The sequence below is a fragment of the Ambystoma mexicanum genome, chromosome 8 (assembly GCF_040938575.1).
Source record: "Ambystoma mexicanum isolate Mex_15411 chromosome 8, UKY_AmexF1_1, whole genome shotgun sequence".
NCBI classification, from domain to species: domain Eukaryota; kingdom Metazoa; phylum Chordata; class Amphibia; order Caudata; family Ambystomatidae; genus Ambystoma; species Ambystoma mexicanum.
In genome coordinates this window covers 725,314,891-725,332,504 of record NC_090929.1, presented here as the reverse complement: position 1 = coordinate 725,332,504, position 17,614 = coordinate 725,314,891, and the positions used below count along the sequence as shown (strand labels likewise).

Genomic DNA, 17,614 nt, shown 5'->3' with positions numbered 1-17,614 from the left:
ACATTTCAACATTTGTGTACTGTGACTTAAAATTACATTATGAGCCATAAAGGCAATTAAAGACTAGTCACATATGGTCAGCCCTGAATAAAACCTGGCAAATAATATTGTATGAATTAAGCATTGAATGGCCCTGCATTTGAAAGGCGAGTAACATAATTTATTTTTTCTTCAATAGCATTGAAGACAATGATGGTGAATTTTTGTTAATTGAGGCTGCTGATTTTCTCCCAAAGTGGCTGGAGCCCGAAAATAGCACAAATAGGGTAAGTACGAGGAGTTTATTTTGGCAAGAGATTGTTTTTGTTGTCTTGTTGTCTCATATTTCCTGATTCAATTCTTGTTGACAGTGATATTAAGATTAACCTCACTTCTCTGCATAAATTGGGGTCATAATTGGGATAGAGCAAGCTAAAGTTGTATTCCATCTAGTAAGTCGCAGGCTTGAAGATGGTTAGGTTTTTATGTAAGATGTAACGCAGCACGTTTGAACAACATTATATTTAGCCTGACCACAGGAATACAGTTCACAATCTTATGTTTCAAATGTGATCTATTTAGTTGAAGACTAAGCATATATACAATGGCCCCTCATTTCTCTAACCATCAGTAGTGTTCATTTGCTAGATTCATAAAGCAGATTTCTGTTCCCTAACAAAATGAATTAAGTCACAGTGTGTAGGGTGTGGGTTTTCTGTGGCTCTTGTGAGAAACCTGAGGGTATTCTCACTCCTTCTCTCACTGTATCCTCTGCTCAGGTGACCAGGGGATGGCCATCGCTGTTGGATCCGGAACCTTTGAGTGGACAAGCGAGGGAGGATCACTTGGGTGGAGGGTCATTGGGGATTAGGAGTAGGGTACCCACGGGTGAGTCTGGGTATCCCCCTTTTCCTACGGATTGTAAATCTGCCCTTACCCCTGCCACAACCACTTTAGGCTGCGGTAAAACATCTCCCCTTATTTTCCCACCTGTAACATTTACTGGTACTGAGACACAGAATGCCCATTTGCCCAATTATCAGTCACCCTACTCTCTCTCAGCCTAAAAGAGATATTGTAAATCTTATCCTGTTTCCCCCTCCCTAATTCCAACACGTACTGAGATGAAGAAGAGACAACTAAGAGTAGGAAAGATTACCTATGGGAACAGTCCCTATAGTACTGTGAGGAGGAAGCCAACATATCCCTCTAACTAGGTCAAGCAGAGTCAGGCATTTGACTACACCCATATACACCTGCACTCTATTGCCTACCACTTTTGTACTGGAAGGAAGGAAAAGAGAGCGGAGAGTCAGGCAGGTCTCATTAATTAGCCTAATTGGAGTCAGGCAAGGGATGCCAAGAACTCACATCTGAAACCCCTTGACAGGGCCCGGATGTATAAAAGGTGGAGCCCTGAGCATTGCAGAGGAAAGCAGTTAGAAGAGCAGAAGGGAGGCTGCGTTGCGGAGTCCAGCAGGGGATCATTTCTCATTCCTAAAAGAAGTTAGAGAAGCTGGGTGAGTAAGAGAGGGAGCAGGAGCAGGGGAGTTGCCCAGGACCTACTGGAAGAACACGGGATGCCGAGGCGCTGGTAGTCTGCGAGTGAAAGCGACAAGAGAAAGCGTGGCGAGGTAGCCATGTCTCCAAGGAGCCAGAACGGTTAGAGAAAGGGAGATGGGAAGAGTGCTGATCCCCTGGAAAGTGTTGTCCAAAAGCTGCTCATTCCCGTGGGCTAAAGAGGGCGCCCCTAGTGTCTGTGGGGCAGACGGTGAGACCCAGGCAGTGAGACGCTGGCCTCCGCGCACGTAACCGCGAAAGCAAATCACAGCCGGTGAGTTTGTATGCTAAGAAAAAGCATGGTTTGTGAATGTGCAAGTATACAAAGTTGCAAGCTAGCGCTTAAGCAAAGGAATGAAGTTGCAAGCTAGCGCTTAAGCAAAGGAATGCGCCCATTGAACTGTGTGAAAGGCAATCATGAAACAGACATGGAAAGAAAGCATCAGATAATAAGTAACAGGGTAGTCGCGTGTAAGATTACACGTTCTCGAAAGCCTCTGTTGGAGTAAAGGAAAGTGATGGAAGTTGTGAAAGTGAAGGGGAGCTGTGCGTGAACATAAAGGCGAGCTAAATAGAAAGCATGTACAGCGGAGCCACGGGAGAAAAGAAAAGTGAGCGAAATCCCCAAGAAGAAATATTTGAAGGGAAAATAAACGGTTTATAGTCATAATGTCGAAAAAAAAATGTCGACAGACAAAAATGTCGACATCCTATACTTATAATGGAAAAAGTCATTTTTTCGAAAAAAAAATGTCGACATTTTTTTTTTTGACATTATGACTATAAACCCTTAAAACTATCAACACCTCACCCAACACCCCCCTGCCACCCCCCCCCCCACACCCCCCAACCACCCTTTCACCCCTCATACTCAACACATACCAATTATTTATTTATTTATTTATTTATTTATTTATTTATTCAATAATTAAATAAATAAAAATTGTATTTACTATGGGGGGGTCCCCCCCCCCAACCCCCCCTCACCCAACACCCCCCTGCCGCCCCCCCACACCCCCCAACCACCCTTTCACCCCTCATACTCAACACATACCAATTATTTATTTATTTATTTATTTATTTATTCAATAATTAAATAAATAAAAATTGTATTTACTATGGGGGGGTCCCCCCCCAACCCCCCCTCACCCAACACCCCCCTGCCACCCCCCCACACCCCCCCAACCACCCCTCATACTCAACACATCATATATATATATTTATTTATTTATTTATGCATACACTAAATTAATGTCGAAAAAATATCGAATAATGTCGACATTTTTGTTTGTCGACATTATTGTTTTTCGACATTAATTTGTCGACATTTTGACTGTCGACATTATTGATGTCGACATTATGGCTGCACACCAAAATAAACCATACAAGTGTCAATTTGGAGGCTGGTCAAGAAGGTAAAGTTAAGATTGCTAAAGAGGGGGTGATGCTAAGCCCCAGGGACCCGGGTTGCGTGACCTGTAGTGGGTGGACCGTGCAGTCTTACAACTGTGCCACGATCTAGGGAGACCCCATGAATGTGTAAATTATAAAATCAAATCAAGAGAACTTTGTGAAATATGGGGAAGGGAACACCTAGAGGATTTACACTTTGAAAAGGTGAACTATGAATATGAAGATTTGGATACTTTGAAGTTAGAACTGAAATGTGTGAAACCAAGAGGGTCTAAGCTTGAGCGAGGGAAGCTTGTGAGGCCCATTCAATGTTTATGAATCTAAGAGGCTTGAGCTTGGGTAAGGGATCCCTGAGAAGCCTATTGAAGTTTGTGAAATTAAGAGAAGGCTTGAGTCTGGGAAAGGGAGCCAGGAGAAGCCCACCTACGTTGTAAGAAGTGTGAACATTATTTGGAACGTTGAAACTTTACCGAACTGTGTTGAACCCAGTTGTCTTGAACTTGAGTAAGGGAGCTGCGGAGAAGCTCCAGTTCCATCCTGTTTTACTTTGAACACTGTTTAAGTTTGTCCAACCCGTACACATTGTCATTCTAGAGAAGTGAGGGCAAGCATAGGTTTGACACAGACAGCCACTTTGTTTTCGACTGACTGACTTGGACTTCCTTTTATTTTCTTTATGGTCACGATTATTCCCACCTTAGAGTTAGGGCCAGTTAAGCATTCATACCAACCCACTATCTTGAGTCAAGGTTTTTGAAACTATATTTTGTGTATGTGTCTGTCTTGTCACCATGCCACCCTCACACTCTGTAGACCACAAGAAGGTCTTAAGTTAAGATGTAGTTTTATGTTAATGTAATTTTTTTCAGCACAACCAGAAAGTATTTTGCTGTCCACAGTCATTGTTGTAAAATAAATAAATATTCTTAAATGATAGATCACACAGATCACGCAATCCTTCTTCTTAATTAGGTTTTTTTTCACCGTGGAGATTTGTGCATCATCCCCATGCTGCAAGATGTTGGAGACGTGCCTGGCTTACAGATTGCCAGTCCAACCATCTCACAAGCTTTGTCACTGCTATCTGCAAACCCAGGAAAGTTTGTGGCTTCCGAGTCCATACGTACTGCTGTAAATAGATGGCTCAATGGGTGAGTACATATGAGGGCAATCAGTTGCTGGTAATTTGTCTACTAGTAGACGTTGGGTGAAGGGCCTCGGTTAGTTCAGTGATGGATGAATTAGGTAGGAAATGGGTTTGCATTCTGATGCACTGATTTCACATTGATTTGTAAATTGGTCTGAATCATTTAAATACAAAGAATTTTCTACAAAATCAGCATTCAGTTTGATCAGAATTGGAAAATATTGTGATTGATACCACTGGCATAGGGAAAGGGAGGCAGAGAAATGTAATAGGGAAAGCTGTCTTAAAACTAGTTGTTCCTCTATATATACTACCAGCATATCTAGCTAGCTTCTCAGATTCATGTTTTGCATGTGCTCTTCATTAACTATATCCACCAACATGACCTATGTGACACCATAAGCCTTAACTCTGCTGTGAGTGTAGAATAAAGATCTCCTACTCAACAAGCTTATTTGGACAAAATCTTTACAAGATTCTCCTTAGGGACTGTCCAACCCACCCGGTCTAAATCCTTCTCCGGATCGAGAGAAATCAAGACGGGCTAGTTTGAAGATCCGTTGTGACCGATATTAGATCTACAGTCTTTCACATGTTATCAGAACCCTAATGACCTACAACAAATTCAACCTGATTGGTGGGTAGCCAAGTGGGTGACACTGTTTACAATCTCAAGGCCAATGCCAATGTCAGGATTTTCATTGCTACGTTAACTGACATACGCCTGTAGGAAGAGAAATTTATGAGATCACTCCTCTCTTTATGTCACTCACAGAGATTGACACATATAAAAATAAAGAAGGGAACCTCTGATCCCTGACAAGCCTTTGAAAGCACTTCTGAATTTAGGAGCTACATTATCAGGAAATCTTTTGTATAAGTTATCTTGTCCGATCTTGATATGATTTCATATTTTTATATTGCCACTCTTTCTTCCCCTTAAGTTATAGGACTTTCATGCTTTTTTCTTTTCATGTTTTCTTTTTGCAAATCTTACCTTTACTTCCATAGATCTTCTGTGACAAGGTGCTCAATGAATAACTAGACAAAGCAAATAAGTTTATATTTTTTATTATAAACATGGGGCCTCATTATCACTCGCCCGGTATGGAAACAACGGTGGCGGCAAACCCGGCGCCACTGTTGTTTCCATGCCGGGTGATCACAACTCCTGCAGGCGGAGGCGTCAAACCCGCCAGGTCTAACCTGGCGGGTTTCACACCACCCGCCTGCAGGCGGACGAGGAAACACCGGCACCATCACGAGATGGTGCCGGTGTTTCCATGATCCCCATCCCCATTGAGTCCTGTAGAACTCAATGGGAATGGGGATTAACACCATTCCACCTCCGGAATTCCCCAGACACTGGGGTTGTAATGCCCCGGTAATTCCGGGAGTCGCGGAGGTGGAATGGTAATACGAGTCCGGCGGTAACCAGGCGGTTTTACCGCCTCAGTTACCGCCGGACTGGTAATGAGGCCCATGGTGTTAGAAAAATAGGCAATTGCGATACCAGTACATCTTTCCCTCAACCTTTGAGAGGGATCCAATTTTCATATTTATTTTATATATTTATTTATTATTTATTTATAAAACCTTTGTGACGGCTCCAATTTTCATAAACCACTCTCTCTACTCGAGTAGGTCATAATTAGGGTTCCTGTTTTGCTTGTGTGTTTATTTCCAGGGTTTTCAAGTGTTTCCAAGTCTATGTTGATTAGTGTTTATGCATTCTTTCTCTCAAACAAATCAAGACAAATTTGTTTTTCCAGTGTTGTCAAAAATGTATGTTTTATTGCTGCATGTACATTATGCATCATTTCTTTGAAGTACAAAATCACAGCTTGTTCTGATGCAGGCCCTGCTATTTATTTGCATTCTTGGACTTGTAGTCCTGAATTTATAATGGAAAAAGAAAACGACAAATAAAAAATGCAAAGAATCAAATAAAGGCTTGATGGGCTACAGTTGCCTGACATGGGACAAGGTTAGAGATGGTAAACGCAAAAATATGCACTACCCAAAGTTAATCTAAATCATGGTGTAAAAGAGGGAGAGGGACAGAGATAGGTTTATCTGTACATTCATTTTTTTCAAAGCTGTATGCCAGACAAAAAACGGACCCAACTTGGTAAACAAAAACAAAAAAAGTGTTTGCATGTTTACTAAGTGGATGAAACAGTTACAAAGAGCTAGGTATTTAATTTGTTGTGAATTAAGGATTTCAAATCGCATCACATAACTGCAGTTCGTTAACTGAACTGTTCAATCAGATGTTGATGAAACCTGTGCATTATGGGAAAAGAAGTGGCCTTTCCTTGATCCATTTCCCCAAAAGAACTTGAACAGGTAGAGGCTCATTGATCAAGTAGTCCATTAGAATTTTCTCTGACAAGTCCCTTACTGATGTTTTTCAGGCCTGTAGCTTTGGGAATTCAATGATTAACTCCAAATTGCTACTTTTTAAAAATACATTGGCAAGACAATAAATAATTATTAAGGGGAACATATCACGTGGCTTATTTCATTTGAAATCTTATCCGGTATGAAAGTCACTGAATATTTCCACTACGTAGCAGCGCTGACCTTGCTTTTAATTTTCAATTGAAAGCTAGCATCCATGAGTAGAAAGGCAAGATCTCCATCTACTGGGTATTTTCGGATAAACACCTAAAAGGGAAAATTATTTTAGCAGAGGGAAATCGTATTAAATTGGATTTGACTGAAATCCAAAAAAGATTAGTCCTAATGCACTGCAATTCACTAGAGCCTGGGTACCCCTTATGAAGGCATGAAGTAAGACACAGGCAGTAGATTCAATTTTCAACCAAAATTGTTTAATTTCTTAAATGTCAGGATGGATTAAGGCCTAACTTGCCCTATGCCAAGGTGTGATTTCCGTACCTAAATAAACTAAGGATTGTCGTTGTCAGTAAATTCAACTCAAAAGTCTATCTGTGTCCAAAACCTATACTTGCCCTCACAACTAAAGATATACAATGTGTAGGGATGTCCTTTACAAAAGAAACAGTGTTCCAAATAAAGGGCTTACTTTCCAGCGTTCCTTCTCCAAGTTCAAAACAGTTCAAAAAAGGACCTCAGGGTTCCATTCCCCAAGAAGTCGGCTCTTTCACCTTCAAAACGTATAATCAGTTCAAGTCTCTTGACTTTCAAAAACAGTTCCAGTTCAACTTTGTATGCATCCAGGCTTTTCACTGGTTCGCACAGATTGCGCTCTTTCTCACTCACTTCAACAACCTGTTATATCATAGGGCTTCTTTATCTTGGATGTCCTTGGCTCTTTCCAAGCAGGGGTCACTAGGTCTAGGCGCAGTTGTCGGACCACACGGACCACTCATTACAGGTCACGCAACCGATAACCCTTGGCACTTTGTTATATCCTATAGCTTCCTGGCCAACACAGCTTATCTTCCTCTGCACCTGTGTCATTGGTTAACATTAATTTTTGATTGTCCTTGGCAGTCTCTTGGCTTTGCCACAATGTGTTTTCCACACTTTTTCACCACCTTGCTTTCCCAATGTTCATCACTTGTTGCTTTCACAATGTTCATAAATGTTCATCACTTGCTTTTCACGCTGTTCATAATTGCTCATTACTTGCTTTTCACTTCGTTCACATGTTCATCATATCTTTCCTTTAGGTCGGTATTCAGTATTATACTTGTTGCACTCCTGCAAACATTCATATCCTTTCTCAGCTTGTCCAGTATTCAAACCCCCTCAATGTGGGTTCCAAAACCATTCGTCATAGGTTTCAGTTCGTTCAGCATTAACTTATGCCTGCTCGTAGCCCATGGAGCGCCCCGGTATGAGTGTTTCCTTTATTCCACTCACCGGTCGGCGGCCACTCCTCCGGGCGTCTGCTTTCTTCTGTCTGCCTTCCTTTCACTCTGTATATGCTTTTAGGGAGCCCTACGAGCAGCGCTCGCCGTCTTCAAGTGTTTTGCTTGCTGCACGTAGCTCTGCTGTCCCTCACAGAAGCTTGCAGCGGCCTGCAGTGCTCAGGAGCCATCATTGTGCCACAGCTCCGGCTGTGGACACAAGGCAAAGGGGTATAGCTGATATCTCGACCCTCTCATGGCACACTCTGGCACCAGCGTCACCTTCTCCCTTCTGCTGCACACAGCATCCTTTTCACTGGCCCCTCTCCAGCCTGCTCATGTCTGCCAGCCGTGCCCTGTCCTCCAGGCAGGTTTCTTCTCTCTCTGTGGCGGTCTCTCCTTTTATGCACCTGTGTCCTGTTAAGTGGTTGAAGGTGAAAGTCCTGGTCTTCAATTGCCTAACTCAAATTAATCCTATTAGCTGGACATACCTGACTCTTGCCATAGCACTCCTCTACAGTCCTCTTCCCAGTACCAAAGTGGTGTGAATGAATGGGAGTGTGTATAACTCCTAGTTGCCTCTTCCTCATACCAGTCTTAAAGGGAAATGGTTGTGGGATACGTTGTGTGTAAGAAAGAGGGAATGACTGACAATAACCTACAAAGGTGGGAGGAGTGGAGGGTTTATTCTGACAAGGGAAAGGGGAACGCCATGTCTCTCCCGAAGACATCCTCTCCCGATGGTCCCTCCACCCAGGTGATCCTCCCTTGCATATCCACCCCTAGGGTCGGGATCCAAGAGTGATGGCCTTTCCCTGGCCAGCTCAGAGGAGGATCCAGGAGGAGTAGAAGTGAGGATGCCCTCAGGTTCCTCACACTCTACTGTCTGGTCTATCCCCGTCCTAGGAATTGCCTAAAGGCACTGGCCGTCTCTCTTGAACTCCCTCAGGTGACCTAGCAGGGTATTCTGATTGCACTAGAACTCTTTCCCCCAATATGTCGGCCTCTAAACCTTCTCCTCACTCACCTCTCTCCTCACATCTCCACCTCCCTCTCTCTTTTTCTCTCTCTTCACACTCTGTTTCCAGGTCTTATCACTCTCTCCCCCTTCTCCTGTATAGAACCTCCAGCTCCCTCCTGATCGCCCCCCCTCTCACTATCTTCAGTTTTCTGGCCTTATCTCTTGCTCTGCTTCTCCTGTCTCCACTCTCCAGCTCCCATCTGCCCCTTCTCCTCTCGCAACTGTAAGGGATCAAGAGTAAGACTTGGACAAAGTGGCATGTTAGTACTCCTACGTCCCGTCCCCGGGAAACAAAACCCTTTTCACCAGAAAAAAATTGTCTTCTCCTGTACATTTTGATGCATGTGGGGGCGCGGCCCCGGAAGCATGCGCTCCACTGACTCCGTCCACCGGCGCCACTCTTCAATCCTCTTTAATCCACCTTAAAATGCTGCTGTTCAACTGACTTTCCTCCCCCGTCCCTGCCCCCACTGACTTCTGTATTCTCTCTATGCAAGTAGCGCCTAGATGCCTACGTGCTTTGCGTGCTCCTATAAATGTACAAATAAATAAAAAATAAATAAAATGTCCTTTTCAATAGAGGCTCCTCCTCTCATTGTAAAGGCTGAGCCAGAAGTTTGACTGAGTTTCCCAGCTTCTCCCTCCTGTATTGTTCAAGTCTGTCAGATAAAGTGTCTCTTTCGCCCTGTCTAGGGGCTTGGTTTGCCTCCACCGTCTTGGGGTCTCCAGTCTCTGACCCTGGGTTGTGTGGGTCGTTTTCTTTTTAGTTTTTTTTTTTTACTTGTGGCTTTAAACATTTATTCAGTAACAACCATAGTATATTAGCTTTAAAATAATTTGGTATCTTACTGTTCAAGGAAGTTTGGTGATGAGACAAGCCACTTAGTGATGGTTACAAGGTCATTTTTCAAGCAGCTATGAAGGGACCTTGTGGAAGACTTTATGGGTGCTTATTATCTTTAGTCAAAAGCAATGCATCATTAACATGCTCAATGTGAACATCGCCTTCTAAAGATATTCTGACCATTGACATTTCTTGGTTAGATTCATTAGATAATTGTCTCATCCTTAACACTTACTGGAATCCTTTAAGAAAACAAGTTAATTATCTCGACTGTCCTAATACCATCTTAGCTAAGTAGTGTGTGGATTCTACTTTGAGAAGTATCCTAATAGCCAGTGATTTCAATTGTACATGCAAAGATAATGTTTGTGCTAACCAGGAGGTAAAGAAAGTTCCTTTAAAATGTATAATTGTGGCGTAATTTAACATCTCTTCTCCCTAAATGGGGCCTTCAAAAAGCAAACAGTAATATTACAGGAGATATTCCTGCTAGGCAACAAGGCGACACAATGTCTACAATTGACTGTTTGTTAATTTTTTTTTTTTTTTTACTTTTCTTTATTGGCATAGAAAGAGTACAGATTACCCACACAGTATATGCATCAGATGGTAACGCAGTTGCGTGTATGACATTTCACATATTGAGGATAGCAATTAGGGAGATGCGCTCTTAGGCATACAATACAGAGTGCTCAAGTGATAGCAGGGGTTAACACATCAAGTAGAGGTGATGATACAAGTTCAATGTCCTCTTTGTTGTTCAGATAATTACAGAACTCTGTCCATACGTTTTTAGGGCGGGAAGTCAATGGGAGGGTATTAATGTAATCCTCCTCGCACACCTGGGTCCAGGTCAGGGCCTTCAGCCACATCTCGAATGATGGGGGAGAGGGGCGCTTCCAGCATTGTAGGATACATTTTTTAGCTACCTTGGTGGCAACATTCAGAAATTTAGCCATCTTTCTAGCCTCAGTTTCATCCCACACTCCAAACAGGACAGCAAGAGGTGTAGAAGAGATTTGGGTCATTAATATTTCAGATAAGGCCTCAATAATGGCCTCCCAGTATGGGCCCAAGGCCTCACAGGACCATAACATGTGTATGTGATCGGCAGCAGTGGATTTGCATTTAGGGCACGTCTGAGCCTGGCCAGGCGTGAACCTTCCCACCCTGTGCGGCGTGTAGTATAGGCGGTTTAGGAGCTTGTATTGCATGCATCTATATCTGGCGTTGAGGGAGGTTTTACGTGTGTGTAAGCACATCTTATTCCACAATACATCTGAAAGGGGCACGCCCAGTTCGCTACTCCACAAGTCACGCGCCGGTTGCAATGCCTCATCGATGCTAGCCATTTGTATTTTATATAACGATGAAGTTATGCCTCTGGCCCCAGCCGAGTTAGTTATATATTGGATTTCGGGCGAGTCTGGGGGCTCATCTGGGTAGGAGGGCCACCAAGTGCGAATTGCTGCCCTTAACCTGAAATACTGCAGCATCTCGAGTGCCGAGCCGGAGTGACCGGGTCTCCACGTCTGCGGGGTAATGAACTTCCCATCAGGGAAAAGGTCGGTCAACGCTCGGTAGCCCAGGTTATCCCAGCATTCCATTAGGAGTTTATCATGAGTAGGGCTGAGACCCGGGAACTGCCAGATGGGCAGCCACTTTTAGTATGGGTGGTGGCCGGTGTTTACCTGGAGTAATCACTTCCAAGCCATGATTGCGGCCGCTACGGGGTCGGCAGGGGCATCAGCTCGGAATGTGTGGTGAAGAATAAGGGATAGAGGATTGACTTCCTTACATGCCAGTTTCTCGAGTTTCACATGTGGGGGAGGGTCCGTAAATGTATACCAGTGTGAGGCATGTTGTGCTTGTGCGGCAGTCCAGTATTTTGTGAAATCCGGGGCAGTGAAGCCGCCCTTCTCATAGGGAAGAGTCATATGCTGCCACTTTTTCCTCACCGCTCCAGAGTGCCACAGAAAGCGGGCGCAGGCCGTGTGGAGGTCCCTGAAGTATCGCCTTCCGGGCCAGATCGGCACATTCATGAAGATGTAAAGCAACTTGGGGACAATGATCATTTTAATCAAAGAAAGCCTGCCCGACGGCGAAAGTGGCAGACTACGCCATTTCGACAACCGGGCCTCCATTAGCTGCGCCGCAGCTGTATAGTTGTCAGCTATCAATGATGGCCTACTGAGGAAAACCCGCACTCCAAGGTAATTGATACCCCCAGGCGACCAACTAAGGGGAAATTCACAATCCGGTCGGGGGGTTGCCGCTGTTAGTGGGAAGATGTCGGACTTAGTATAGTTGATTGTGAAGCCTGAGAATGTGCCTATTTTAATTATATCTCGGAGAATGGGGTCTAAATGAGCAGCCGGGTCTCTGATGTATAAGAGTACATCATCTGCATACAATGAGATGATCTCCGGGGTGTCTCGCATACGTATGCCTTTCCGTGCGTGTTTGTCCCGGACACTGTCAGCCATAAGTTCGATAGCAAGTGCAAAAAGTATTGGGGAGAACGGGCAACCTTGGCGAGTGCCTCTGTACAGCGCGAAGGGAGGGGAGACTTTAGAATTGATGAGAACTCTAGCCACCGGGTCCGTGTATAACAGCTTAATGTATGACATCATTCATGGGCCAATTCCCATTTTGTGGAGCACTGCCCACATATACTGCCATGACACCATGTCGAACGCCTTCTGGGCGTCGAGAGTAACTGCCACAGCATGGGCATTGGGGTCAATTCTAGATATGACATTGAACAGCCGGCGGATGTTGAGGGACGTGGATCTGCCGGGAACGAATCCGCTCTGGTCAGGGTGAACCAGGTAGGTCATTATCGGGAGGAACCTGCTCGCAATGATCTTGGCAAACATTTTGTGTCTATGTTGATTAAAGACAGGGGTCTATAAGACCCGCATTCATCTGGTGGCTTGCCAGGTTTGGGGAGTACAGTTATAACAGCCTCACGTAGAGAATGGGGCAGAGTACCTAGTTTGAGCGATTCATTCCAGACTTCAAGGAGTCTGGGTGCCAGGATGGCTACATGTTCCTGGTAAAACTCCGAGGTAAGACCATCTGGGCCAGGTGCTTTGCCCTTTGGGCAGCTAGATATGGCTGTGGTTATCTCATCAAGAGTGAACAGGACCTCTAGCTGATTTCTGGTGTCGTGGGAGATGAGGGTCATGGGGATTTGTTCAAGAAGGAGGTCAGTGTCTTGCAGGCTATGTTCTTGTTGGGGGCCGTATAGGGATGTGTAGAATGCGGTGAAAGTTTCCAGAATATGTTGGTCGGACCAGCCCAGTGCCCCGGAGGCGTCATGGACGCAGTCTATACGTGTCCTGCCACTCTCTGCACGGGCCAGTCTGGCAGTCGCCATACTTCCGGGCAGCCATGGAACGGGCATGGTACTGTAACTCACTACGGGCATGGGCCTCGAACGTTTCAAGTTCCGACCTGATTTGTGCCAATATGATCGGGGAAGGGGCAGGTCCTTTTCGAGGTCCTTTAGCTTCACCTCCGACTGCTGTAAGCTATTTCTAATGGCTTTGAGGACCCCAGCCTCCCTGGATATACACATCCCCCTAATGAAGACCTTAAAAGCCTCCCACCGCACTCCGTCGGAAGTATCCTGTCTGTTATTACATTCAAAAAAGGTGTTGATATCGGCCAGGATTTCAGCTTTGAAAACTATATCTTGAAGGGCCTCAGATTTGAATCGCCAAGATGAGTGGAAGGGTTGTTCACGCTCCAGTATGATTCGTAGAATTACTGGGGAGTGGTCCGAGAGTGTGCGTGGGAGTATCTGTGTATCTGCAGTCTTGCCTACCAGTTCGCCCGATATGAGGAACAGATCTATTCTCGATAGACTATCATTCACCGAGGAATAAAAGGTATACTCTCTCGACTGTGGGTGGAGGACTCTCCATACGTCTCTGAGTCCTAGCGTGTTCATGTGTGTGTGCAGTCTAATGGCTGTGCGTGTGACAGCCCTACGTGCGTTCCCATGTCTGTCCAGGACGGTGTCTAGTATCAGATTCATGACTCCCCCCCATATGATAGGGACCCCTGTATATTTCAACAGTACGGAGGTGATTGCATCAAAGAAGTCTGGAGCGCCGAAGTTGGGGGCATATGTGTTCACCAAAAGGCATTCCCTGTTTGCAAGTAGACAGTGGAGTATCACATACCTGCCTTCAGGGTCAATGTGACTGGTGCGCAGTAGGAACTGGACCGATTTATGAGCCAGAGTGAGTACTCCTCTAGACTGAGTGGAGTACTTTGTATAGTATCTGGTAGCACCCCAACTCGGGGCAAGACAAGCCGCTAAACGCCCTAAAGCGTGTGTTTCCTGTAGAAGGAGTACCTTAATTCCATGCCTCTGGGCATATGCAGTTATTCTACGTGCCTTGGTAAAGGTACTCAGCCCCCGAACATTCCATGTCATAATGTTAAGAGGCATAGGGCGGTATCATGGAACATCCCAGCTACGATAGGCTCCTCTGTGCAGTGTTACGTGGTCAACTGCAGCATACACACATAGTGTTGCAATCATGCACCCCTCTTCCATGCCTTTTCCATTAACATAATTCCCCCTTTTACTACCCCCCTCCCTCACTGTCCACCCCCAATTTGCAGTGTAGACCCCCCCATTCCCAACACGTGCCAACAATTCCCCAAGTCCAGGCGCCTCCAGCGGAGCCAGAGACCGCATCTAGACAACAGTCGGCGGGCAACACCCAAAGGGGGCGTGTCCCCACCGTGGCCCAACGGGGGCCCAAAAACAGTGGCAACAAGGTGAAAACAAAAAATAACATTGCAACTGCAGTGAGGTGCGCTGTTGCCGTGTGGTCGGTATCTCAGAATGTAAGGGCGGAGAGAGTATACTGCCCGAGGTAGGTTCCTGCGGTGGGCAAATCCAGTGTATGATCCCTGAAGTCTGTATGTCAGCCCAAAAGCATAGAGCACGGAAGCAAAAGTAGTTAGGGCAAGCGGCCGGTTACCAGCCACGGGGACAAGTGCCGGTATGTGTTTAAAGCATTGGAACCAGAGCCGACAGCCCAGTCGCTAGTAACAGGGATCTATATTTGCTGATTAAAGAGCGGTGTTGCCATCATCACGTTGAGTAGATAGGATCACCAGATATAGTTCAGCATAGTCAACTAGTCCGGAGCATGCTTATGCGTTATTGGCACGGGCCCCCTCTGGATTAGGAAGTGGAATCTGCGACTCGATAAATCTCGTTGCCTCATCAGGGACAGTGAAAAAGAACAATTTGCCGTTGTGAGTAATCTTGAGTCTTGTGGGGAACAGGATGGCATAAGGAACATTGCGCTCTCTGAGCAGTTTCTTGACGCCTAAGAATTGCCTTCTCTCTTGCTGCACTCCGACAGAGAAATCCAGGAAAATCCTGATAGTATGGGCCTCCTAGCGCAAGTCACCCTTCTCTCTCGCCAGGCGAAGGATAAGGTCTCTGTCACGATAATTAAGGATCCTGGCGATGATGGGTCTGGGAATATCGCCTGGTCTGGGGCGCGGGGACAGAGCCCGATGCGCTCGCTCAACTGTAAAGTATGGTGACAAGGAGGGGTTCCCCAGAAGATCCTTGAGTAGACATTCGACGGCATCTTCCATGCGTCCCTTGAGGGCATTTTCTGGGACCCCAATAATGCGCAGGTTGTTCCTGCGGGAGCGCGACTCCAAATCTTCACATTTCGCTTTCACATTTTTCATGTCGCGGGTCAGAGATGCAACCGTATCCTGTAGTGTGTGTATGTTGTCTTCGTTTGTCGATATCCTATCCTCAGCCTCTGTGATTCTAGTTCCGGCCTGATCCACTCGTGCCTTGATCGAGGTGACGTTAGCATTGATGTCATCCAACTTCTCATGAATGGCGGCAAAGTTTTTGGCCATTGATTCCATCAATGTGGTGAGGTCCGGCGGCTGGGGCGATCTCAGGCTCCTCTTGTTCGGGAGACACCCGGTCAGCCTCGGCCCTCGGGACAGACTTAGCAAACCTGTCCATAGCTCCCCCCTTGTTAGCCCCCTTGGTTCTGTTCGACATTGTATGCTTGGGCTGATGATGCAGGAGGCCCACGAGTGATGCTCCTCAAAGGGGGGACCTGGGAAGGGCTACGGGTACTGGACTGGACACCAACCGATGTTGTAGGTGGGCCCAGGAGGAGCAGAGGCCGCAGTTGGGTATGTGGAGACCAGGCGGACAGGATTCAGCTGGGGGAGGCTGTAGAAAGATCACCACAGCAACGGCAGACCAGCTAGCCTCACGGACCGATGGTAGTGGCTGGGGGTCCAATGGAGGCAGGTGTTCTCTGCTAGGCAAATGCGCACTGTGGTGGTGATGAGGCAGCTATATCAAGATGGGCCCTGCTAGTGCCGCATGTCTCAACGTTGATATAGGCGTGATCTACTGATAATGATGCGTAGGGTAGAAAGCTGCCGCCCCAGCCGGGCCCAGCAGCAGGCTCCGCAGGGTGCTAAACGGCGGATGATGGGAACGGGGTCCCCCACAGGCGGGCACAATGCAGGCGATCACCGTTAGTATAATTAGCCCCACGGCAGGCCAGGCGGGTCCTTCAGCGTGCAGCCGCGGCCGCAGCCGCCAGGAGCGAAGAGCACAGCCCCCACCCCCTCACCTGATCTGACTGGGAACAGCCAGGCACAGCCTCGCTGTCTCCGGAGGCAGCCGGGACACGGCAGAAGTAGGAGCTCCGTTGCAAGTGGAGGGGGGGGAGATGCGGCCCCTGCTCCAGCGCAGGGCACAGCCGCCGTCCCACGGCACAGCAGCCCAGTTGATGCTGATGAGGGCAGCTCTCCACAGGCGCGCGGGGCCCCCAGGCGCCCACCGCAAGTCAGCAGGCGAAGATCACAGGCGTACAGTTGCCGCCGCGCCACAGGCCGCGGCTGCAGGGAGTCCGCCCACAGAGGGCCGGGCCACGACTTGGTCACCGGCAGCCCTGCGGAGCACAGATCCGGACGCAGCCCCGCACTCCCCGGAGGCAGCCGGGATTCGGCAGAAGCGGGAGCTGCGTTGCGGGTGGCAAAGGAAGGGGGGAGGGAGACGCGGCCCGCGCTCCAGCGCAGGCCACAGCCGCCGTCCCGCGGCACCGCAGCCCAGCTGATGTAAATGAGGGCAGCCCTCCACAGGCGCGCGGGTCCCCCAGGCGCCCGGCGCAGGGCATAAGGCGATGATCACCGGTTTTCAGACGCCGCCGCGCCGCAGGCCGCGGCTGCAGGGACACCGCTCACAGAGGGCCAGACCACGACTCGGCCACAGGCAGCCCCCCAGTGCACAGAACTGGACCAAACTCACAGGGTGCAGGGCAGGGATGTCAGACAGCAGAAGGACCGAATTATAGGCAACAGGACCCCATAAAGCCGCAGATATAGACGGATAATAGCCAACGCTACACAGAGCTAAGAAGCTAAGCAGCCATCTTGGGCTGCTCAACAGCGCCACCCCCGGGTTCGTTTTTTTTAACCCTCCATGAGGGGTCTCGCGTATCTCCCCTCACCTTGGGGTTTTGGGTCTCTCGTCGCATCTTGGGCTTCCTTCTCTTCTTCCCCACCCTGGGGTCTGGGGTTTCTCCTCCCACCTTGGTGGTCGTCCCTTCTACCCTACTTCTGCGGACTCTGATTTCTCAGCCACTTTGGGGTATCGTCTCTTGTACCCCACCCTGTGGCCTTGGATTTCTCACCCCGCCATGGGGTTTTGTGTCTTCTTCCCCATCCTGAATCTATGGTTGCTCGCCGCCCTGCCTTTGGGTTTTGTTGGCCTGGTCCTCCCC

The 17,614-nt window shown here is 47.3% G+C and overlaps 1 protein-coding gene across 2 annotated transcripts in view; it reads left to right on the top strand.

Annotated features, from left to right (window-relative positions):
- ECD (ecdysoneless cell cycle regulator) overlaps positions 1 to 17,614 on the top strand; it is a 1,545,240-nt gene that overhangs the window by 472,607 nt on the left and 1,055,019 nt on the right. For both annotated transcript variants that reach the window (XM_069610537.1, XM_069610538.1), the window contains exons 4-5: positions 179 to 266; positions 3,925 to 4,103. In XM_069610537.1, the coding sequence (XP_069466638.1) occupies positions 179 to 266; positions 3,925 to 4,103 (267 nt within the window). The remainder of the gene's footprint in view (positions 1 to 178; positions 267 to 3,924; positions 4,104 to 17,614) is intronic.